Below are 24,973 nucleotides of genomic sequence, written 5' to 3' on the forward strand. Positions count from 1 at the left end.
AGAATACAATCCACTGTATACAATGGAATTCAGTAGTTTGCCAAATGCAGCTAAATTTTTAATGTCTTTGTTCAAAAATCTGATCAAGGGATTTGTTTTTTTGATGTTCATGTGGCCAAGCTTAACTTATTTTAGATTCACCTGCTCTTTGCTTAAAAACATACAGAATTGTACACCATCGTAGCTCGATTCGCATCAGTTTTCACATCTATTCCCCCTCCGTTTTAACCAGAACGCTCCCATCTTATTCCTGTATTCATTTTAATGTCCCTCTGAAATGCATGTGCTTCGCTGATGACCTGCGCTGTTTATGTGACACAGCGCTGCCACGCACTTCTAAAAATTTCATCACATCAACATCAAACGGCCGATAAAATGTGAAACAGTACAGGGGCCGGGGTTCTTATGAGGCACAGCCCTCTCTGACTAATGTTTAAAGTCTTAAAATCACACATGAAATATTTACAACCAGGCATAATTCAAATATTTATAACATACATTAAAAGCCATTAGCTTCAAAAATAAACACTCTGCGGCTTGTTATTCATGCCGTTAAGACAATTTTTTTGTTTGTATGACATTGGACATGACAGGCATCTCCTGATGTTTTAAGTAGAGGGGCAAACTTCACATGCTTTAGTTTAGTTAACATCAACAGAGACATGGAAGTTTGAGGAGAGCGGGGCTTCGCAGTAGCTCAGGGGCTCCGGTCTGAACCCAGACAGCCAACAGACAGTGACAGATACTTCCATCTTGTCTCCTTCCATTGCTCAGTATGTTTCCAAACACTATATTAGTCCGTCTAAAAAGGCACAGGCATTACATGAGGGCATCATCAAACCGATGATGTGCCAGTGTGTCCTGCCTTCGCTTGGCTTGACTTGTTTTAGCAGTTATGAATAAAAAAATCTCATGAAAAAGAATCTGAATCGGATTAAAGAGGGGTCGTCCCAAATCTAATTTCAACAACTTGCTTTAAAATATTGAAATAAACCTTTTAAAACAGCACTATTTAGTATTTCACATACTTTTGATTACAATATAACACATATGACCCAGCATAGATTTTGAGAAGAATTGTACTTTTTTAATCAACCCAAAATACAAAGAATCCGTTGCACTAAATCCATACTTCAACATATTCAACATATACACAACAAAAACGCAGTCGTAATTCATCATAGCCGGGCTTTTTAAGCCTATACCTCTAAGATAGCTCTCACTGAAACGTTTGTTTAAAACTATATGGTTCATGACACAAAAGCCTTGGGCAAACTGTAACTCAGGCCTAAACACAAGGCATGTCTAAGCATTGGAAGGGACTTTTAAGAACAGCAAGAGAGGCTGGAGTAAGAGAGAGAGGTGCATTCAGGGGCATTTTTCCCTCGTGGTTATGCACTAGTGGTGGGAGTGCATGCACCAGCTGAGCAGCTCTCAACTCATTTTAGTATCTTTGGTTCCTGTTGATCCATGAAATGTCCTGTCTCTAGTGACTCTTCATATTTACTAATGTATTCCCTGCAGTATGGAACCCTCCTCTTTCCACTGTTTAGGAGGACGGGGTTATAAATAATCCCGCCTGTCGACGAGGCGTAATGCACCAACGAGGTGTAGGAACAGAGAGAATCCATGCATGCATGGGCATCTCTTCCTTAGTGTGGTGTATAGCAACTCACCTCGCCATTAAAAATGTCTTTTGTGCATTGTTTGTTCCGGAGAGAGTGGCGCTTCCTCCCAGCTCTCTGCTATCTGCCTTTAAAGGTCCATCAGACCTGTCAGTCCATTCTGAGTCCGGGGTTTGGTTTACTAAAAGCATCCTGACACTTTGCACTCATCTTTGTCCCAATCGCTTTCACTGGACTCATCTGAGCTTATTGATACATTTCTTTTGGGGCAACCAGGGACAGGTCTGAAAGAGCCCCTATTATAAGATTTAAAATGTTCCTCTATTTACAGATGTTTAATGAAGAAATTTTTTAAAAAGTTGATTAAATTTAAAGCATTTTCCAAAATCCATCATTTTTTACAGACAGTTTCAGACTAACTCCAGTAAACGCATCACAGCTGGACTTGGACTTAATTGGCTCTCCTCACTAAAGAATTCCTGAAATCTGTCCAATCAGGGTAGCACTGGAACTGGAAAGTGTTGTCAGCCAATCAGGGTCCAGTATTGTGAGGACTTAATCTTCAAAGTCATTCAATTTAACTAATTCACCTTTTAACTAAACTACATTTATTTGCAAAACATCATGAAGAACATTATTCTTATCCAGAACAATAAACAAAATCATGAAAACTGAATGATATGGGACCTTTAAAACCCAGACAGATGCTGCTTCTTCATTTAGATGAACTGATCTCAGGACAGTTATCTCTCCTTCAACTAAAACACCAGACCGTACTCAGACATGAACCCCATTACATTACAGGCATGAGAGGAATCCCTTCAGACATTAGGCTATCATTTCCATCATATCCGATTCAAACGGCATATTTCTGCTCATATCACACGCAAAGCACCTGACAAAGACATTGGGCCACCAGCTAGCAGCGTTCAGAGCCTATTAGGAAAAGCTTTGTTCTCACTTCTTAGAGGAACTCGCTAAAATCCACAGCATATGATATGAGAATTATGAGTCACGCATCCATAAACCTGCAGGAACATGCAACAGAGTGTGTAAATGTATTCATATAAAATATAAAAAGAGAGCTTGGTTGGTGGAGGATGAAAAAAACTTTGAAAAATGTATTAAATGTACATTTTGATTAATAATTCAAGCTTCTTTTGTAAATAAATTATAGTGCCGTATTTAACTGCATGCATTGGTGATTTTTTATTTTGCCAAAGCCTTATTAAGGAAGAGTGTGGGATATGGGAGTAATTCTTGTTTTGTTTTTACTTTTGTTGATTGATGAAACCTTTTTTTTTTTTTCATTATTATTATTTAATACTTTTAGTCAGGTGTTTGGTATGTTTTTGGTGCAATTGGACATAATTTCTAGCCATTGGCTTTGTCTCCTTGCTCCACTACTGCCAGTCTGGGACAGAGAATCACAGTCTCCTCCAGAAAATTAACTTGCTCCTGGAACCCGTCTCCTCCAGCTGCTGCAGCTGTGGTGTTTCCAGCTGCAGAACACAGTTTGGCTCGGATGCTTCTCTGGATGTTGGGAGTCTCTGTCCCTGTGGCATTCTGGTTGAGGAGACCGTTTGACTAAGGCAGGCAGCTTATCCCTTGTTCTGGCAGGGCACCTAAGTAAGATTCTTCTTTCTCAATTCTCCCCAGACACACCATCCTGAGAAGCCACTTTTTCCTACCACAGGAAGCCCAAGAGAACACTATAGGTAGCAGTCTGACAGGCAAACTGAACCCTGGCCTTTTATATCCTGCCAGGTTTGAGAAGTTGGACATCACCCCTAAAAGCGCCCAGAAGATTAAGCCTGTTCTGGAGCGCTGGATGGCCGAGGCTGAAGCCCGCCACCGATCCGGCATGCAGAACCTGACTGAGTTTATCGGCAGCGAGCCTTCGAAAAAACGCAAGCGGAGGACCTCTTTCACCCCGCAGGCGCTCGAGATCCTCAACAGCCACTTTGAGAAGAACACGCACCCCTCCGGACAGGAAATGACGGAAATAGCCGAAAAGCTGAACTATGACAGAGAGGTGGTGCGCGTCTGGTTCTGCAACAAGAGGCAAGCCTTGAAAAACACAATAAAGCGTTTGAAACAGCCTGACCTCGGCCCGGCTGCGCCCATGGACCCTCTCACCGATTCTCTAGAGGAGCTCCCGAAATGAACGGGCTCGCCCAAAAAAGCGGAGTGAAAAAAGTGGCGACCATTAAAACAACAAGGTGGATCGACCCATCATGGAATGAAAACTGAAAAATTGTTCCTCTCCTTTTGCGAAGTCACCTGGATGGACAGTCATGAGTTTGCAAACAAAACTATGTGTTGTCAGTGTGATTACCACAGTTATGTAAATGACCTTGGCGAAACCAAAAACATGAAAAAAGAGATTAATATCTGAGAATTATGTACAAACATACGGTGTGCTGTTTCAAAGAGTTTTAGATTCTGGCCTTACAGACCAGACTATTGCCCAAATTTTGGTTCCCATGAGGGGGGATTTAGTAAAGAGATCATACCAAATCAAAACACTATTTACCAAAGTCTGTTGCATCTGAGTACTAAGAATAATTTTGTAATGTAAATGTGCTCTAAATTTTTACATTTGTACTGGCAAATCTAAGCTATATGTGTGAGGTTGAGTATACATTTTATCTTTGTCTCGCTTACTTTTTTCTTCATTGTTTGTATGTAAATATCTAAAAAAAAAAAATACTGTCTTCGAATTGAAATCACACTGACAAAGTTCTCTTTTGGAAAGAAAAAAAAAAAACGTACCTTTGCTGTTAAACAATTGCATAATGCTGTTTGCCTCCGATTTGTGTTTCATCTGCAGATATTTTCAGTCACAGTGTAACTTTGTACAACTTTTACAGGTATTTATTAATAATTTAATGAGATTGTTTCAGAGGAGGGAGGGATAGTGAACTAAGGACTGTCATATGATGAGGGGTTTCGGTGTCTGTCAAGTCTACTGCAGCTTCGTTTTGAGCTACTATGTCATTCTGTTGCCAAAGCCTGATAGCCAAAGAACACATAACTTCAGCTCAAGGACTGGGGAAGATTTTACCTTTTAATTTTTTTGGACATGGCTTTCTCTCCCCTTTTCTAAAGTGTTTTACTCTGTGGGTATATCAAGTTCAACAAAAAAAGGCCACTATACTGTCATGTCAAATAGTTACCACAGTGTCTGCTGTTCTTCCTTTTTATTGCAATACAGAAAACGTGTTGGATGAATTTTCTGTTGGGTTGCTTCATTTGAAATAACAAATTTGCCTCTGCATGTTTCAAATCGATTTGAAGAGGGATCATTTAGAGTCTTAGCAAACAAATAAATGTCAGTAGGCAATCCAGTGATAAAATTATTATTTACACATCTTTGAGTAACGCCATTGATTATTCAGCTGGTAAACCCTTTAATTATAGAGCACTTCCCTAAAATCCAGTAACCATGTGTGGTTGAAGCCTGCACATATGTTGCCGCTGACCAAACTACTCAGCTCATTCCAATCAAACTATTTTTATAATCTGAATATTTTAACTCAAATGTGCTTTTCTTTTCTTCATTTTTTTTTTTTGGACTTTGTATTCTGCATTCCTCCCAGCTAAAGTGAAGGTTTACAGATGTTACAGTCACAATTTTAGTGGAACTGTGTGTGTGTGTTTTGGGGTTTTTTTTCTTATGTAAAATTTATTTATACGACAGTAAACTACTATCTCTCTTAAAAAGGTTCATTTCTGCAGATTCTCTTTGGTAGGGCGAACACGTCACAAGAGGGAAGATTTGCGAGATTTCCTGTATCCATGTTGATTTTTCTGATCTGGATTTTGCATGGGGGGGTCCAAGAAATTCATTTCAGTCCACTGATGTGTTGATTAATTGACTCTGTCCATTACTGTGTGCTGAACTGTTGAGTTTACATGGTGTTACATGGTGAGACGAGACCAGACAAAACCTTCCAGACCTTCGCTATAAACGCTTGGCTCCTGTAAATCCTCACAGAAAAAGAAGTGAATGTTGAGAATAAGTGTCAGATGTCAGAACGAGTGAACTTAATTTGAACTGAGCTGAAATTTGATGCAATTTATTCAGAATCATGTGTCTGCTCAATATCTGTCCTTACATGTCACATTGGTTAACTCAGTCTTTCAGTTCCCCGGTGCATTGCTGTGTTCTTAACTGCCTGGAATACACGCCACTCAGTAAATGTTACAAAACACATAAAAAAAAGCTTTAGATGTCTGTGTAAAAAACAATGATGTTGCATTGTAACTGTATCCCAGGCAGCACAGACTCACTTCCCTTAGGGCACAGAGACTTTTAATTTGTTTTATTTAGCTCTCTCCCCAATTTCAAATGAATATGGGTGAACAAAAAAACCCCTGATTAGCTCCATTTTTGATGCATTTTGAATATAAACATGATTGATTAAAAAACATGATTAAGATATGTGGTGAATATTAAGCAGAGAGCACAACGCACATGCCAGATACCAGGAATTTTACAGCGTCCCAAATAAGTATGCACTGGTTTGACTATGTTGTCGTCTGCGCAGGCCTTTTGCATCCGCATGTCTGCAGCACCACCTACTTGTCCCACCGATTCACTTATGTTTTATTGCACCACCTTTTATCAGATTTTACAACGGCAACGGCAAGTGTGTACATTTTCATTTTAGCTTCTAAGAGGAAATTGCTTTATTTCGTTTCTCAAGCAAATCTCTGGCCAAGAAATACTACAACTTGTGTGTGTGTGTGTGTGTGTGTGTGTGTGTGTGTGTGTGTGTGTGTGTTCCCTCACTATCTGACCGACCACCAGATAAATGTATGACAAACAACGGGCTCCAGGTAAAATACGGATCCGGTCTGAGGCTTAACAATGAAGCTGTAACCAAAACCAAAAAAAAAAAAAATAACAAAGACGCAGAAAAGGAGTAATGCCTTTGCTCAACTTTTCAATGCTGGACCAAAGCTCTATAGTTATGCACATTGTACAGAGAAATAGATTCATGATGTTGACAATCTTAAAATCTGAAGAAGAAGAAGAAGAAGAAAAAAAAAAGAATTGAAGAGAAGTAGAAATGTAGTTCATTCAAGGTTTACCTCAGTACTGTCCTTGTACATTGTGAGTATCATACAAATGCCATACAAACACCAGGTCAGTAGAAAAAGACAGAAGATTACTCATGCACTGTGTGTGTTAATGTAGTTCACTTCTAATTTGGAGGAGGAGGGTTGTGTTTTGAACAATGAATATGTGAAACATTATTGTTTTCTTTTTGTGGAGTGGTTTTCTGGGCCATATGTGACTTTTGTTGTTGCTTTATTTCTTCTTCGTTCCCCTCTGGTGTTGTGAGGTACACTTCTCAGTTTCATGAACCTGCATATAGGAGACAAATCAAGGCTGATCTGATCTTTCCCAATTAGAACAAATAATTGATAATCACCTCAAACGACAATGCTTTTGAAATTTTATGAACACCGACTCACAGACAAACTGGTTTGACATTTTATTAATAATAAAGAACTCGAAACCAAAGCTGAAGAGCCTGCAGAGGTTGGTTTTAATTTTTATAGACTGAAAACTGTACTTAATCTATAGAGCAATATCTGTTTGGTCAGTTAAGCAGCACTTTGTGTATTTCTAAAAAGCTTCAAGTCTGTCACATTGATTTGTACCATAATTAGTAATAAACAATTGTTTGACATGAACTGTCTGTCTTGTTTTTAATGGATTGATTTTTTTAAAGCAGGCAAGTTGACTAAGAGCATATTGTTACATTACATTACATTACATTTTATTATATTTACAGCAACAGAATGGAGGAGTAGTTGCAGGTGGGATCGAGGGAAACATGCAATAATTGGGATAGATCGATAGATAGATAGATAGATAGATAGATAGATAGATAGCCTCATAAAACACATACCTAAAAATATCTCACACATTTTATTGTGCATTTATTAAAGCAAAATGATTCAGCACTGATTATAGAAGATTTATATTTCATAATTTCCAAGATGTTAAGAAAAAACAACTAAGCGCCTGGTTATCTATCTGACAATTTACATTTATATTTCCTTCACAATGCATTATACACTAAAAAAGATTTTTATTGATAATTAACATAAATTGGGAATGTATCATGTGTGTCATATAAACATGATATAAGTAATGAAACAAGAATGAAAAGTAAGTGCAGCCCAGGCAGCTTAAAGATTTCAAAGATTTCAGTAAAATACAAATATTGTGAAAACAGCAATCATTTATTTTTGTTAACCTTTTTGACTTACATACAGTGAGCCCATTTATTGAGAATGAAAACTAAAATAAAACTTTTACTGACCTTTTCTTACTGTTATGTCATGGTCAAGTGCATCCTAAATCACCCAGTGTGGAGCATGTGATGTATTCATCGAGAGAAGACGCTACAACAAAGACCTTGCCACAATACTTCGAAATTCATTTAGATTTCCATAGGGTCAATAGAAAAACAATACATGTCAGGGTTACTTCTCATCAATGCTTCATGTCTTTGCCTTACAAAATAACAACAGCGAGACAAGTGTAAGACGAAGAAAAATATATATTCTTGGGAGAAAGTCTTTTGAAACTAAACTCAAAAGTTTGGTACAGCTTCCCTGTCCACGATGCCTTTGAAAACAGACTGGCTGCCGAAAAGAAAGTAGTAAATAAATAAATAATAATAATAAAAAGCACAGACAACATAAATTATTAACATTAGACTGAAAACTGATGTTGAAGATGCTTTTTCGTCTTCCTTTCAGCTTTTTTCCCCTTCATTTCAAAACACAAGATGTATTTTTGAGTGGTGATGGGTGAGGTGTACGTGGCTCGGGCTATTTGATATTCCTTTGTTTTGTTTCTGCACCATTTTCATTGTTTTTTCCATTAACAATGTAATTGTGCAGATGCAGCTCCTGACCCATATCTGTTTTTCAATGTCTCAAACTGTTGGTAGTTTGTTGCTGATAAAAGTTTACTTTACATTCTCCCTCTGCAGCAGCATAACAATGCTTCTGAATGAAGAGAGTTAACAGCACAGTTAAAAGGCGTCGTAAAGCAAAATTATTGAATAAATGTCAGTGTTTTGGCTTTTTTATCCATCAGTCCTGAATGTGAATCTTGAATCTTGAAGTTTGAATCTTGCACAGAAGTTTTGCTCCTTTTTTTTGTGAAAAATATCATCCCAGCCCAGTTTTCTGTGATGCTAAATCTGATAAAAAATTACATTCCAACCCAGATTCTGATTTTTAAAAAGCCTAATTTTATGTCTAAATATTCCTCAACTCTCAGCACTGTAAAATGCATGCCGAAATGGATTATTAACATTGTTGATTTTTTAGGAATCTTTCCTGAAACAATAGCCTCTTGATACTTTTACTTGCATACATTTGAGTAAATTTTCCATGGTGACACCTTCCTGCAGTGATCCTCCAATGATCAGCGAATGCGGCCTGGTGGTAAAATAAACCCCTTGATAAGACAAAGGTCTCTGTTGTGATCACACATGACCCAACTCATCCACATCTGTCATGGTGTTAACTCCCCATTGACTTGATGTCCTGAAATGTTAGTATTGGTCGATCAAAAGAATCAGCCATCTCCATCTTTTAACTTCCTTTACCTGCATCAAACTAGCAATATTCTGCCCAAAAGCTTAATTCTCTAATCGTAAATCTAATGTCATCCCAGTATATATGACCCACTTACTGGTCACTGAATACAATTGTTCCCCAATGAATCTCAACACAATTCTGTGGACAGCCAAATTTTCCCTCAGTATTTTACTTATTCACCTATCAGCAGAGATGTGCTGCAGTGTAGTTGGAGGATTCAAACCCAAGCTGTTGTGATATATGTTTATTCCCACTCACCCTGCAAGGAAACCCCTTAACATTAGTGTTTCATTGTTTCTGACAATGTACAGAGGCAAGCAGACGCAGCTGAGGTAACCTTAAGAAAGATTTTAAAGTATCTAAACTGTAAGACTCTAATGTGCATCTGCTTCTTTCTCTCCCCCCCTTCTCTCTCTCTCTCTCTATATATATATGTTTTGGGGTTTTTTCCTGAGAAAGAAGCAAACTGGAGACTCTTTAGTTTCAGCTGACTGTCTGACTTGTTGAAATAAAACATTCCTGTTCAACTTGCAACAACTGAAATTGTCCTGAAAGGGAAAGGGGGTTGGATAGAAATATTATGACATGTCGGCGCTCCAAATGGATTATGTTTCAATATCAGTCAGGACACAGAAAGAGAAAGGTGGAGGGAGAGAGTGCATGTGTTGGATGCAGATGGTTTTAAATTGCTGCCTTTGTTTTCCATCAGGCATGAAGCATTCACTTTCCTTATCTTTCAGACAATGCGCGGTGGGCTGATGTTCTGGGTAAATGAACTGTCTGTATATCCCTCACCCACCACTCCTCCGCCTTCTTGTTTTCACTTCCTCCTCAAGGTTGAGATGTTGGTACACTGACTGTGAAGCCCAAGCTGCTGAGGCGTCTCCCACTTTGCTGCTCTGCACACCCAGATGCCTCTGGGGGTGCAATTACCAATCCTCACATGCAATTGAGCCTGCCCATGCATATGATCCCTTTTGCTTTCGCTGTTGTTTCTGTTTTTTTTTTCAGCGGTATTAGCAATGACACAGTGTGAGGTATTTGCAGGTAGAGGAGTTAATAGCCCAGGTCTTTACGGAGATGGCTGTCTGACTTGAGCAGCAGATTGCATCACCCATAGTCCATTTAACTTTGCACCGGCCCAGTTTCGAATGCATGTCCTTAGTTGGTGATGTCTCTGTTTTCTATCAGCATTCAGACTGGACCTTAGTGTCTCGCTTAGTGCTGAAATCTTTCCCCAAGTCTCACAACCACACAGGTGAGTCTGTAACAGCAGCTGTCACAACTCAAGCTTATTTTCACCTGCCTCCTGCAATTACGCATGGTAGATTCCTGTATTGTTGGAGATAAAGTGAGAAAATCATTCATAACACTTCATATGTTAAGTTCACATCCGGTACTAGGCAACAGTTATGGCTTTTAGCGGCACAAATGGAAGTATGAAGGTCTTTTTCAGAATATATACATGACTCCTGAGCTCCATTCAGTACAATATTTACCCTATTATGAAATGTTAGACTTGAATTACAGCATCACCTCGCTTAGCCTCAGCATTCTTCATTTGCCATTATAAAGACACAAAACACACCTACAGAATAGGCAAGGAAACGTGGCGAATATGTGATGCCTATTCTAAAACGTCAAAAAATAATAACCCGTGAAGTAAAAAAGTACACAAGACGAACACTGTAGTTTTGTAAGCAGTGTGTGGAAAAACCCCTTTGGCAAAGTGCAACTCCTCTGCACAAGGGGTCACAGCGGCTTGAAGAGCTATAGAGGAAAATGACCGGACCGGAGATGTTTCAAAACATAACTGCTGCTCTCTGATGAGATATTTGTGTGGGAAAAACGTGAACCTCTCCATCGTCCTCTCATTCAGCTGACCTCTACATACGGTATAGTATACTTACAGCAAAGAGAGAGAGAGAGAGAGAGAGGGAGAGAGAGAAAGAGAGAGAGAGAGAGGGAGGAAGAGAGTGATTGCATATCTGAAGGCATCAAGAGAGCAGATATGGATGGAAGAGGAGTGACACGGCCGGCCACATCTTTGCTTTCTTATTAGCGAGGCCCTGTACGGACACTTTGGCCTTTTTTATGGGGCCATGATGAAACCCTCTCGGTGCATCTGTGGAAAATGGCTGGGGGGGAAATCACAGATGAGAATCACTCAAAGACAGGGAGATGTCAACAGGCCCATAATGATAGCTGATGGCCCCACACAACACTCTCTCCCCTTCTCCCTCTCAGCCTTACCTGCCCAAGTTGCACTATACTTGAAAACATAATTAGAGGTAAAACAGAGAGACGGAAGCTTTATCCCCGTGTTTTCTGTAACCAATGCTCTTTGTTTTATACGTCCGGGAGTCCATCTTTTTTTTCCTTCCCTATCTCTCTTTCACTTCGTGGAGAGGGGCAGAGAGAGAGAGAAGGAGAGAAGGAGAGAGAGAGAGGGAGAGAAGGAGAAGGAGGAGGAGGAGGAGAGTTCCCTCTGTGAGATGCCAAGGTGCTCCCAGTCCATTGTGCTGCTGGCTGTCAGGTTAAATTAGGGAGTACAGGCTCTGTGAGTGTAAAAAAATCAATACTTGATGGAAGATTGCTCCCCGGAAAATCTGTTTTGATTCCAGGATTAATTCTTGACCAAAGGCTCCAGCAAAATGACATGCCATTAGCCTGAAAATGAACACATTCTGCAGTGGAAATTGGATGGAAATGTGTCAGGTGATTGCCCTGGTTGGTTGTTTTGCTCTTTGAGCGAGGGGACTGAAGGTGTGGCTGCCGTGAATGAGGCCTGCGGGCCGACTCCATTTCCAGAACAGAGACAACTCCGCCGTGGCCTCGCAGTATTCTCAGGGCCATTGTTGTCCGGCAGCTGCAAATGCATTCCACCTAGGTGAAATGCATTTGCCCACCCTCCCATCTCTCCTGTGTTTTCCATAAAGCATGGCATGAAGAATGAGAAAATCTGAAAATAAAACAAGGAGGTTTTTTTTTTTCTGTCTCTTCTCAACAGTGAGAAAGAGGGAGGTGAAATGCATTATTGATGAATGAGTAATGTGTTTGTCATGATGGATGAAAACTTAAACAGAAAGCTGTAAAGATGCTCTGGACAGTGATTTGAACAGCCAGTTCATTCAACCTGCACTAAACATCTGTATGGATGTTCAAGTGTTTCATAGAGAAAGCACGAGACACGATTTGTAGCACCGCAACAAAATGTCTCTGACCACAACAAATAAGCTGCTTTTGTTTGTCTGTAATTTAAAAACACTGGAAATGTTCATTTTGAAGTGTTTCACTCATCAGCTGTAGATGTTTACAGAAAGATATTATTAAAGTGTACTGAAATTAGCTTTTGATTAGCATTATTCTTGTCTAGAACATGGAGAGAACATGTATACATTTTAAGATAGCAAAAAAATAATAATAATACAATACTAACAATGTCTTTTTTTTTTTTTTTCATTGTTTTATTTCATATATACAATACTGTGCAAAAGTCTTAGGCACCCTAGATTTTTCATATAAATTTCTTAGAAGTCTTAGATGTTTATTTGTTTTCTGCATTAGTGTGTCAATAGACTGCTGTTTATTGTAAATTTTTGATATTCAGAAACTTTTCATTTCATTAGTTTTGAAAGCATCTTCGCTTTATGGATATCTTTGACATATGCCTAAGACTTTTGCACAGCACTGTATGTTTATCATTTCATAAAGGAATAGGAATAGCAATAGAATAGGAAGTGTTTACTTCAGCCTTGAAAATTCAAGCCTAAAAGTAATGTGAGTGATTTGATTTGATTTGATTTGATTTGATTTGATTGGCTGGATGCAAATTAATAAAAGTTACATTGATGACACAAGCTGACATATACATTCAACACTCCTGTAATGCTTTATTTTACCACAGTTATGAGTTGCAATAAGAGACTGCCTTTTGAATAACCTGTTATTTTTTAGTTTACAGTTTTTATATCACTCTATTGATCAACCGCTTTAAAATAATCTTCCATCCATATTAGATTGAGTCTAAATCATAGGTCTAAATGGACATAATGTTCGTTTTATGAGTTTAATTCTATCAATAATATTGTTGCTGAATAATGAGTATGCCTTTCAAGAAAATTGACTGTCCAAACAAGCCAAATGCAGAGGGGAAGGAAAACACTGGTGCTGTTAGGATACTGCAGACAAAAACAAAAGAATATATACTTCTCAGCAAGTAGACTAACTTCAGAAGAAGAAGAAGATGATGATGATGATGAAGAACCAACGGCCTATTTAGGGTTGGATGGATTTTGACTGATATCACGCGTCACCCATCCCCTGTTGACCTAAGCATGCACGAGCGTTTATGTGGACGGGTGATGCGTCGCCTCAATGACACTAGTACTTAATGTGTGCAGGCAGTCAGTTTTCTACAAGGATGTAGCGCCCCCTGCAGGTTAAAAACAGTAGTATCTGACATCTTACGCCGATAGATGGCAGTATACACCACGGGTTCACATTTTAGACAATCACTCACCATAGAAGAAACGGTAACTACGGCGCACTATGATGACGCAACCTTGCTGTTGACTGGCTATGTACTGAGGCAGCGAGGTGGCTAGCTACACTGATGCTGGTTAAACGTCAAGAGTCCGTCGTAGAAAGTTTAATTTTAAACTCACAATGTCGTGGCTTAAGTCTATTTCAAACAGCGAAGATGTCTTCGACGAAGACGGGGATGACTTGAGCCTGCAAAGTAAAGAGTGGCAGTCCAACATGAAGAAGCGAGTCAGGGTAAGCTAAAGGCTTTGCAAACGTGAGTAGCTTGTTAGCGAGGTTAAGACTTGAAAAGAAGCAGATTTATTAAAAAAAAATAAAATAAATAACGTTGTTCAGTTCACACCCAGCATACTGCGTGTATCTTTTGTGTGTTTACATACAGCTCATTATTTTCAGCCTTGCCAGCTTGTCTCTTCATTCCTCAAACTTATATAATGTCATATGAATGCTGTGTTGTGTTTGCTCTCGAAAACGCTAACGGTTCCCTCTTGAATGATCCTGGCTGTGTTGTGGACAGGATGGTTACGTGGATGGTGTTGACGCCGGGGAGGATGCGTCACTCCAAGCCGGTTTCAACCTTGGACACAGGGAAGGAGCGGCCAAGACTGTGGGTGTCGGCCGCCTCAAAGGGATTGTGAGGTAAACACAAATGTGATTTATCTTCAAAATTACGTTGTAGTTATTCTTCCGGGCCATTCACTTCAGCAAATCAGCACTAAACCACGTTTTTTGAGCTGTAAAGATGGTTATATGGCTTCTATACTATTCACTATAGGGAAGACATGTCTACATATGTTTAAAGCTCCTGGGGCAGAAAAATCACTGTTGCACTGCTCTCTATGGGCTGAAACCTTCTGTCCACACCTCCATCAGTGATGTCAAGGCAGATTTTTCCGCCTTTAGCAGCGTCAAATGCTTTGGGATGAGAAAATCCTCAAATAGAGATGCGTGATCTGTTATCAAAAGACACACACCACTCAACCCCACTTTTTCGCATCTTTCTCTCTCACTCTCTTTAAAAAGTCAAGTCAAGTCACACTTCTAGGTATAATGTTCTCTCGTAAAGACTTTGCCCTCTTTCTTGTGCAGAAACATCATGAGCCTCTTTGTACTGGCCATTATTGAAGTCTCTTTTCTGTTCTGCTCAGCACATGCCTGTCCCAGTCGCTTCTCTCTCCCATTGTGTCTGAAACTGTTGCCTCTTTGTGTCCCACGTCACAGTGCTGTATCGTGCTGGTGCCAGATCCAGCATCCGGAAAGGCCCGTCCCGGCCTCGGTGACTGACCTGCTCCAGCGGATTGTGCAGCATGAGGCCACGATCATGGCTGGTATTAAGAACGCTCTGGAGAACCCTCCTCCCAGTGTGGTCGATGTCTCAGAGAGCATGGAGGACCTGGGGGTCGCCCAGGCGGGTCCGGGCTGTAGGGGAGAGGCGTGCGAAAAGGCAGACTGCTGCAGGGGAGGGGAGAAAATGGACCTGGATCCTCCTCACCAGCCACAAACCCTCCGTTCGAGCTCCAGTGACAGCTGGTCCAGCTCAGGGGAAAACCTAAACCAGCTCCTACAGTACTGTATGGATATAGTGTTGGAACTTGGATTGCCGCAGGAACTGATTCGGCATCTGCAGGAGCTGAAGTCCACAGAGTGAATCTTTTTGTGGCCAAGTTTTTTTTTATTTTTCTGAATGTGAGGGATGCAGGTACCTTGACATTGACATGAATCAGAGGAAGAAAAATAAATAAATAAAATAACGAAATAATAATAATAAAAAACAATGAAGATAAATTATAACAATAATAACATTAATAATAATATACATATATGCACACACATACAAACATATATACACACATATACATACATACACACATGCATATAAAAAAAACAAACATAATAATAGTAGGGATAATATAAAATGAAATACATTCATATATATCTATATATACATATACACACCCATACACACATATACACACATACATCCACACACAAACACACACACACCTACATCAGAGTGAATCTTAACTCACAGAAAAGAATCACAGTGGTTTCACGTAAGGACAGTGTCAATATCTGGCACATAAATTGTGAAACAAAACAGGCTTCAGTGAATATTTTACACAAGACTGAATATGATGTACTTTGATGTATATTATGTAAGATATGATTTTGCATTTCAGTATTTTTATAATTTCTATAAGATGATTGAAGTGTGCTTGAAAATAAACATGGATTTACTGTAACTTACGTTGTTGTCCACTTATATGAGAACACATTTATATTACTCCTGATTTAGCCTACTGTTTGTTTTATCATCTAATTATCTGTAAAAACCTCTGGTATTACACTGGAGAAGTGTTATAAATTTAAACCTTTTTTGAAAACCATGTATCTCTGAATCCATTTGAAGGGCCTATCTGTATATTAAATGTAAACAAAAGCATGGCCCGCTACTTAAAACCACAAGGAATTTTCCTATTATCAGATTGACAGCTCAACGCGGACCTGACAGATAGACTTTAGCTTTAAATATGGTATGGTGCTGTGATAGTTTTGTTTGTCAAAGATGGTGAGAAACAAATTTGCATTTTCTTTGTGATGGGAGGAAAAAGTCTCAAAAAGTTCCCCATTAACAGAGCCGTGAACATCATAAGGAATAGTATCAGAAGCAACTGCAGTGAGAAGGGAGGATCATGTAGTCCCACCCATGTAAGTGCACTATGTTTGAAATGCCCAGTTTTTTTAGTTACTCACTGAATTATTATGTTTGTTCATAAATATTCATTAGGCACCGTTTCTCAACTAATGTTTCCAATTGCAGGTAGGTCAAAATGTTCATAGTTATTCACAAGTCATCTTACCCAATCAGCATTGGTTAGCCTCTATCCTGGCGTGAATAAAACCAGCATGTTTTGTGTATGAGGCTGAAAAACTTTCCTCGCCATTAACAATAAGAATAAATTTGGAGCACAGCTGCATTTCGCAATGAGCTCTTTCCTGTAATAACAAGATAATTATGTGGAAACAGTGAACAAGGATCGAAATACTAGTAGGCCTAATACTACTTCTACTACTACTACTAATAATAATAATAATAATATACGGTATCATATATCATGAGGGATAGTGGAATATTGGTATTACATGATTGTATAGCCCTTTTCTTAAAGTAAAAAAAAAACCCTCCAGATTAAAATGTGATTAAACCACATGTACCAAAAAAACATTTCCTACTTGGTCTTGTATACATTGTGTTGTTTACATGTGTCGAAATCGGTCGAAATCCACTAGAACGATTGAGTGTCGAGTTTCCGAGGAGCTCATGAACGCAGCATCAGTTCCTGAGTACATGAGTATGACGTCATTTTGACAAAATGCGGACCGAGCCATGACCCTGCTCTGGCTAGGCTAGGGTTCGTACCAACGGCTGTGTCCCATAGTACAGTCGGTATCATTTATGTGTGAAATGTCTTGTGTTAGACGATATTGGCTTTGCAAGTATTGAAGGTAACAGGAGTGACAGCAGCGATTTCAACGTACGGCGATCACTGTCCACGCATGTTTGTATTGTAAGTTCACCATACTAGCTAGCTGGCTAGCTAACTGTTAAGCCTGTAAGCAATACAAAAGTGAAACACAAATCGCCTACATGAAACTTTGTGGAGGCTGTCTCCAATAACACTCACAATTCAGGTACGGTTACGTTATTATTTTCACTATTTCGGCTCAACGTGGCAATGATAATAGTTGAACGTGCCATATGGAATACAATATTGTTATAATCACTTCCCTGTATTTGGTGTTGACGTTGACGTTAGCCGCCCTCAGCTAGATGTGTGATGTTGTTATAAGCTAATGTTACACTAAATGCGTATTGTTAAGACGTAGTTACATGAAAGTTACATACTGGAAAAGCTCATCATTTGTACCAATCAGTAGCCTTAAACATCACACAAGGAGGAATACTTTCACCATTCAATAATGTTGCACAACTTCCCATCTTTTGCCTTTAGGTATTCCCCATATTATGCGGCATGACTATGGTTATTTCCTGGCTGTAGCGCCAGTTTGATCTGTCTTCGTAATGGACTGCTGAAATCTCAGGCTTCAGCGACTCATCAGGCAGGACAGAGGTCACCACTCAGCCCACAGCTGCCCTCACCACAGAGGGAGCAGATGGGGAACTGCTGCTGCACTGCTGCCAGTCCCTGTGACACCAAGGAAGAGAGAAGTGGTTTGCTGCAAGATGCCTCAAAGGTCACAGCACCCACAGCTGAGACAGGGGTGGTGGGTGCTTTCCAGCGCAGTCCTGAACCAGACGATGACACGAGGTAAGACAACCATCTCAATCGTGTGTCTCAATCCATGTGTCTCAAACTATGTGCCATGGAGGGCTGAGATTCTGCAGGCTTTCAGCTGATTTCACTCATTAGTTCTTCCTGTCTGGTTGAAGGTGTGTTAATTAGTGAAATCACCTGGTGTAGCTTTTGTTTGGAGCCTGCAGACTCTCGGCCCTCTGTGGCACATGATTTGACACCCCTGCTCTTAATAATGATTCGCTTCGTGGGGTCCGAAGACCTCCAGAGGTCTCTCAGGGTTCCAGGAATCAGTTATTTCACTCTCTAGAGGTTAGTACAATGAAATATTGTATAGGGATGACTCTTTTGATCGTAGGTTTCCCTGCATCCTCCCCACCAACAGTACAGAAAGTAGTGCAATTCTACAAAAAATCACAGCTAACTGCACAATCTTCTCTGTGGTCTAACACATATCTATTTGGTGGCCCTTGTCTTGTCATTTGGTGGTCCCTGTTCTAGACATCAAAGATCTAAGTGAGTTATGATGTAACTGAGGTCTTGATGGGTGTGTGTGTTGTATTGTTTTGTATTATGTAACATTGCTGATGTCCTCTTTGTGATGTTGCTCAGGAAAAAAAGTGATGAGGCCAGCATCAAGAAGGAGGACCAGGTTGTGACTGTGCAGGTGAAGCAGAGCCCCCAGGCCGGAGAGACGGGGCCCGCTAAGACTCAGGAGAACGGACCCGCTCAGAAGGAATGCATACGAACAACGACGCCGTCTCCCAGCAAAGAGGCTGAACTCAAAGAAAACTCAACCAACAGAGCACAAGACAAAGATGTGAAGGAAACTGCCGCCGACCACAAACCCGTTGAAAGTCTGCAATGCACTTTAGACTCCCCGCAGACTGAATGCACTACAAACGATCAGGAGGTGTTTACAGAAACTAATGTAGTGCTAGTGGAGGAACATCCGGCCGCAGTGCAGGACAAAATTCCTGAGGGCATCACAGAAGCAGCTGAGGCAGTCTGCCCTGAAAACCCTTCCCTCCCGACTGACATACTGAGAGAGCACATTACAAAAGAAGCAGCCAGTGATGGTGATGATGAAGAGGAAGATCGTGGCTCCAAAACGACCGTGGGCAATGCTGTGTCCAGGCCCTCAGGGGAGTTTTCTGACTGCAACGAAGTGTCATGTCTGCCAGACACTGAGCTCCCTGCGGCAGCCTGTCAGGTGTTGTCCAGCCAGGAGGTCAGCACGGAGTCAGTTACCGGAAACGGTCCTCACTCCCCCTCCCCCTCTTCTGCATCTCCTAGCCGGTAAGTCACATGGCAAGACTACAAGACCAGCAGCTTAACTTCAACTTCTGTTATTGTGCAATGAGAGGTTGTCCTCCTGTCACTCAGTTTTAAAATGGTTAAATTGAACAGGGACAGGAAAATTGGTTAGAAAGATGCAATAGCATAGCATGAGCTGAAATTGGTGTATTTATATACTCTTATTTTCTTACTTTTTAATCTCTCTTGTCTATAAAGCACTCTGAACTGCCCTGGTATGAATTGTGCTATAATTAAACTTGACTTGGCCTGCTATACAGAAACTGGTATCTTTCTCCTATCATCTTGTGTCCAGCGCTGTGGCAAAGAAGAGCGATCCAGAGAATGGGAGCTGTTTGGTGCAGAAGGAGGCCGGTCCTGAGGACATAAAAAGCCATGTTTCTGAGCCATCTCCTGGCTCCGACTCCACAGGAGTAAACCACAGTGGTGTGGATCCTGACTCTGCCAGCGCCGTTAGGGAGCCAGTGACCACAAGTCCGTCAGCAGCCAGCGAGAGGTCAGTGGGTTTAGATTTCGTGACAGCAAAACAAGAAGGTTGTTTTCAAAAATGGTTCCTTATGTTTTGGCTAGTCTTCTTATGACCACTAGGGGGCGTGTAGACACTGCAGTAACAACATCATTTTCAGACTCACCCCTAACGTTTTGCATGAAAGAACTCATGGTATGTAATGTTTATGTCTTAACCAGATTGGTCGCCTGAGGTAAACCCAAGTCTAAAATGTTTTCAATTGCACTCTGCTGTTTCTGTGCGAGTTACCTCCTCCCTGCTTTCCTAAAACAATCTTTTGTACCATTAAATAAACATTTCATGCTGTAAGCATGGTCCAGCAGAGGCAGACTGAGTGTCATAGCATTGTATTATTTGTACCAACACTTGAATAATAGATTAGAGTGTAAATAAACAGAGAAGAGCGACAAGACACCATAACAAGCAAGCAAGATCTTCTTGTTCTGTTGTACTCATAACAATGCAAGGCCTGTATACATGCACACAGATCTAATACAAGGATGTTTTTGGATGTATGCTCTCTCCAGTTCAAAGTCCTATCAGGATGCAAAGCCAGATGTTCAGTTTACAACCGTGAAGGAGGTCACTTCCTTGGAGAACCTTGTGCAGGATGCTGGGGAGGAAACAGCGTTGGAAGCAAAGGAAGAAGAGGGAGATGTTCCCAAAGCCGAGGAGAATGAGGAGATGGAGGAAGAGGCGAAGAGTGCTTCCACCGAGGCCGTGACTATGACTGGGGAAGATGCAGAGGTGCAGCACCTAACTGGAGAAGAGCAGCCGGTGGGGAGTGCTTCCGCTGATGTCGAGGGTGAAGTGCCGCCTACAGTGGAGCAGGAGGACTTGGCTGAAGACGGCATTGAGAACAGGTTTGTAAAGGTTACTTTTGGTTACTTTATAGTCCGTAAGGAAAACGGCATTTCGATGGTGTTTTTTTTCTGTAATTCTACATGTTTCTGGTTGAAACAGGATGTTCAGGCGGGACATAATGCAGGGAGAGACTGTTCAAAAGTGGGCAGGTTGCGCAATAATGGAAAATGACTAGGTGCATTGCGCATAATCTTGAGCTGTGACAATTTTTGGATTCTTCAAAATGAATATATTCCAGTCACAGGGACATTGTTGAAAAAAGATGTGATGTGGAAATTTTGATGTACGCCTACTGGTATGCCAGGAAGTAACCACTAAAAATACACCGTTTTCCAGTAAGTAAGGGCGTAAAAGCAATGGGATTTTGATATAAAAATATGATTCATGATCATGTATTGTTTTTTAGCTAACCAGGCGAAAAAGACATTTCATTGTGACTTGAAATAGTGTGCTCACAGGGTTTAGTGTTTATCGTTTGAAGCTGCTTATAATGTTCATTGTTCAACTGGAGCTCAAGTCACAACGCAACCCCATTTTTGTGTTTCCTCTTAGTGATGAAGACCTGTACAGAGGAGCCGAGGAGCTTTCAGCAACACAAGTTAATGAAGCAGGACCAGAAATCACACGTCAGTACATCCAAAACATAAACGTCTGCGTCATCACATTGTAACAAAACATGCACAATACTACTTTTGTGTTGTCATATAAAACACACACAATCGTCCTTTTGCTGTGTCAGTTGTATTCTCCTACTCTCCTCTCTTACTTAGTTCCAAAGGTGGAGGACAGATGCAGTTTGGGCCCAGCAGTGGATCTTCTGTCCTACAGCGCGAGGGAGTGGAAAGGAAACACTGCGAAAAGTACTCTCATTAGGAAGGTCAGTGCGTGCCGCTCTTTTGGTGGATGCGTTTCAGATTATGGCCAGTTGTGTTTTTCATGGCCAAGTCACTTCCTGCGGTATCCGTGTGTGCTATAGGGTTATAAAGAGATGTCCCAGATGTTTGGCAGCCTGAGGAGAGTGAGAGGAGATAACTACTGTGCCCTCAGAGCCACTCTGTTCCAAGTGCTGTGTCACAGCACCCAGCTGCCAGCGTGGCTGCAGCAGGAAGACATTGTTATGGTAAATGCAAATGGAACGCGAAAATAATGCAAAACTCTGATTGGAAAATTGACTGACTCACATAAATTTATATATTTTAATACTCAGCTGCTGTGAATATGCCTGATGCTTCAATCTGACCTGTTTTAATGCCTTGTGTTTACAGTTGCCTGAGGAGCTGGAGGCCCGGGAAGGGCTGATCAGTCAGTGGACATTTCCTGGAGAATGCCAACAGGGAGACGGGACAGACGATGCCGCCCAACGGCTAAAAGGATACATTGAACTTCTGCAAAATAGGGTACTGGCTATAGATCTGCCAAGAACTATATATACAGTCTGAAAGTATTTTAAAGACACAGGCACATAAACCACTGCAGTATTTTTAGGCTCTCCGTGGACACTGGGGGTATTGATATTCATCCGCACAGCTTTTGGCTGTGATTGCTTCCATATGTTGAAGGGTTGTAGTGTTTTTTAAGTGCCGTACTGCAAGCTCCCTCATGGTTTTCTGTGTGTCATTACAGCAGTCTAATAATACCTTAAGGGGTTTAGAGGGATAGATGGACCCTCAACCTCAAGGAAACTGTTTCAAACAGTTATGTGACATAAACTGCAGCACCACTTTACTGTAACAACATGAGGCCCCGGGCAAAATGTATTGTCAGTAATGGCTGCTGGAGCCTCGTTAGGAATTCTAGTGTTTATTTCACAAATGTTTTCAAAGTCATAACTCCACTGTTTTCTTAGCTTGACATTGTGGATTCCTTCGTCACTTTGAATAGACTCTCAGCGTCGGTTATTCTAGTCATCGCCAGGTCCACAAGCATTGGTATGTATATATATATAGAAGACATAATCACCATTGTTGTCATTTTGTCTAGTGGAAGGCCGCAGTGGGCTGCTCCACCGCTGAGGAGCGCCAGCAGCTGTGTGAACGCGTGTTCCAGGGAGGGGAAGAGGAGCTGGGGCTGCTGGAGGCACTCAAGCTGCTGATGCTGAGCAGAGCGGTGGAGCTGCACAGCTGCATGCAGGGGGGGGGGGACGTCCCGTTCTTCTGCTGGCTCCTGTTCGCCCGCGACTCCTCCGAGTGCCCGCGCACCTTCCTCTCCAACCACCTCAGCCGCGTGGGCTTCAGCGGGGGGCTGGAGCAGGTAAGAGAAACCATGTGCTATCTGGCCCTCGGTGAGCACACATGGTAACCAGTCCCTTTTTTTTTTTATTTGTTTACCATTCAACCCCTCACTCCTCTGAAAAGGAATTTAAAGACGAGTACTGAAAAGTCTCTCAGCTTTATTAGGAACATACAGTACTTTCCTAGCAGGCCGAGAGCATTTACATTACCCTTAAAAGGTAAAAAAGACTTATTGTTGGCTGCTGTAGTATTCAGACCCTTTCAGATCCAACAGTGTATTTTTGCTGCATAACCTGTAGTCACACTTAGTAACGAACAAAAACAACAATCAAGAATGGATGTTATGAGTTTGGGTGTGTGTGTAGCCTTCCCATAATCCAAACCCCTAACAGCAACACATGCCAATACTTGCGCTGTACTCCCTGTTCTTGGGTCCTTACTAACGCTACATCATCAGCCTCAGGGGGAGAGGAGGATTCTGGGAGGACACACTGAATGGCTTTAATTGTTATTGTCACTCCTTAATTAAGGGGTTACTACTGCCATTGACGCTGGTATGGCACTGTTGCCATATAGACACTCACCCCACCCATAAATATCATTTATTTGTACTGGCTGACTAAATATTGCGCTGTCACGAAGTGTGCCTGTATATCTAGGCTGTTTTCCAGCTGTGTCATTATCTCCCGACTTTGTAACCTCCTGTAGGTGGAGATGTTTCTTCTGGGGCACGCCTTGCAGTGCACCATTCAAGTTTACAGACTGTACATGGCCGACACAGAGGAGTTTGTCACGTTTTACCCAGACGACCATAAGGAAGACTGGCCGTCTGTGTGCCTCGTCACAGAGGACGACCGCCACTACAACGTCCCGGTGGTCGAGGCCGCAGACCTACACAAGGAACCCACCTCCAGCTGATCGCCTCTGCGGAGAATCTCCTGCCATACACATGAAACACTCCTCAGGTTGATTAAGATGAATAGATTTATGCCAATTAAAAAAATGTTCATTTGAGACCCCGTGCAAGATGTGATTTACCCATTTTGTGCACACTGTACTGTAACCAGAGTTTTCTATTTGGGTATGTGTACAGATATTTGGATCTGATGTTGATAGTTCAACTCGGCCAGGTCTAAATTAGTTTGCAAGGTGTAATTACGAGTTTACAACCAGAGAAAAAGCACATGCATTTTCCGACCAGGAATGAACTGAGTGTGTTTGATTCCTTTGTAAAATTACGATCAAAACCGCTCAATGCAGCTGCCAACAGCGCCATATAATTCACAAGTAAACAGATCTTTGGTGTTAACACTGGAATTTTGGCACCATTTTTTGGTTCAGAATTGCGTAGTAATATATTCTTTTTTTTTCGTTATGTTAAAAGTAACATAAATCATGCATTTTAACTTAAGCAGTGTGAGAGTCTTTAGGTCATTAGTAAAACCGTTGAATTGCTCCGATATGAATCGTGTGATTTTATCAGGTTTAACAGTAGCCTATACCAGATGAAAATTGGAAGGAGACTTGGAGAATTAATCGCCGTCTGTGTCAGAGGCATGATTCGGTCTGTGTGTGTGTGCCAGTGTGTGTGTGTGAGACACTTGATGTGTAACATGTTGCCTTTAACCAAGCTGCTCTTGGAGAAAAACGTGCCAATGTTGCTACAAATACTGGCAACAGTCAACCACCAGCCACTGGGTTACAGTAGTTAAGCCTTGCTTGGTCCTCCATGTTGCCTTAGTAATAATGTACAATAAGAATGAACGTTTGTAATTGGTGGTAAGAGGCCATTTCCTTGCCCTCATTCCTGAGCAGAAGGTGATAAATTTACATTGATTATGCCATTTGCAGAAATGTTCTTGCACTTCTTGTCAGATTTTTTGGATGGTATTTAAATAAAATAAAACTACAATTTTTGTAAGTCTTTTT

The 24,973-nt window shown here is 41.0% G+C and overlaps 3 protein-coding genes across 6 annotated transcripts in view; all 3 read left to right on the top strand.

The window, feature by feature from the left end:
- The window catches only part of pou6f2 (POU class 6 homeobox 2), a 64,340-nt gene extending 60,548 nt beyond the window's left edge, over window positions 1–3,792 (top strand). The window contains exon 10 of the mRNA XM_071517439.1: window positions 3,285–3,792. Within this exon, the coding sequence (XP_071373540.1) occupies window positions 3,285–3,792 (508 nt within the window). The remainder of the gene's footprint in view (window positions 1–3,284) is intronic.
- A 10,060-nt stretch (window positions 3,793–13,852) lies between these two features.
- On the top strand, window positions 13,853–16,043 carry otulina (OTU deubiquitinase with linear linkage specificity a). Its single transcript, XM_071517416.1, has 3 exons — window positions 13,853–14,042; window positions 14,326–14,447; window positions 15,030–16,043. Exons 1-3 carry the CDS (start codon window positions 13,932–13,934, stop codon window positions 15,454–15,456), a joined length of 660 nt encoding a protein of 219 aa, XP_071373517.1. The 5' UTR covers window positions 13,853–13,931; the 3' UTR covers window positions 15,457–16,043.
- A 1,154-nt stretch (window positions 16,044–17,197) lies between these two features.
- Window positions 17,198–24,962, top strand: LOC139642473 (enolase-phosphatase E1). Of its 4 annotated transcripts, none has more exons than XM_071517317.1 (11): window positions 17,198–17,501; window positions 17,822–18,139; window positions 18,737–19,423; window positions 19,737–19,937; window positions 20,477–20,812; window positions 21,366–21,439; window positions 21,584–21,690; window positions 21,790–21,933; window positions 22,079–22,210; window positions 22,794–23,063; window positions 23,753–24,962. In XM_071517317.1, the coding sequence occupies exons 2-11, from the start codon at window positions 17,985–17,987 to the stop codon at window positions 23,960–23,962; spliced, it is 2,316 nt and encodes a 771-aa protein (XP_071373418.1). In that variant the 5' UTR covers window positions 17,198–17,501; window positions 17,822–17,984; the 3' UTR covers window positions 23,963–24,962. The 4 variants fall into 4 exon arrangements, with proteins under 4 accessions (XP_071373418.1, XP_071373435.1, XP_071373427.1 ...); XM_071517334.1 differs by having other exon boundaries at window positions 17,913–18,139; XM_071517326.1 differs by having other exon boundaries at window positions 17,198–17,377.
- Window positions 24,963–24,973: the final 11 nt, after the last annotated feature.

This window comes from Centroberyx affinis, unplaced genomic scaffold (assembly GCF_046629955.1).
Source record: "Centroberyx affinis isolate AG114_WGS23_722 - 3 ecotype Tasmania unplaced genomic scaffold, CSIRO-AGI_Caff_v1 ptg000045l_1, whole genome shotgun sequence".
Taxonomy (NCBI): Eukaryota; Metazoa; Chordata; class Actinopteri; order Beryciformes; family Berycidae; genus Centroberyx; species Centroberyx affinis.

Coding starts and splice junctions, on each gene's coding strand:
- LOC139642473 (XM_071517317.1), top strand. CDS start 17,985: ATGGGGAACTGCTGCTGCACTGCTGCCAGTCCCTGTGACACCAAGGAA. Junction 21,691..21,789: donor AAAGTACTCTCATTAGGAAG/GTCAGTGCGTGC, acceptor TGTGTGCTATAG/GGTTATAAAGAGATGTCCCA. Junction 22,211..22,793: donor TTGAACTTCTGCAAAATAGG/GTACTGGCTATA, acceptor CATTTTGTCTAG/TGGAAGGCCGCAGTGGGCTG.
- otulina (XM_071517416.1), top strand. CDS start 13,932: ATGTCGTGGCTTAAGTCTATTTCAAACAGCGAAGATGTCTTCGACGAA. Junction 14,043..14,325: donor ACATGAAGAAGCGAGTCAGG/GTAAGCTAAAGG, acceptor TGTTGTGGACAG/GATGGTTACGTGGATGGTGT. Junction 14,448..15,029: donor CGCCTCAAAGGGATTGTGAG/GTAAACACAAAT, acceptor CCCACGTCACAG/TGCTGTATCGTGCTGGTGCC.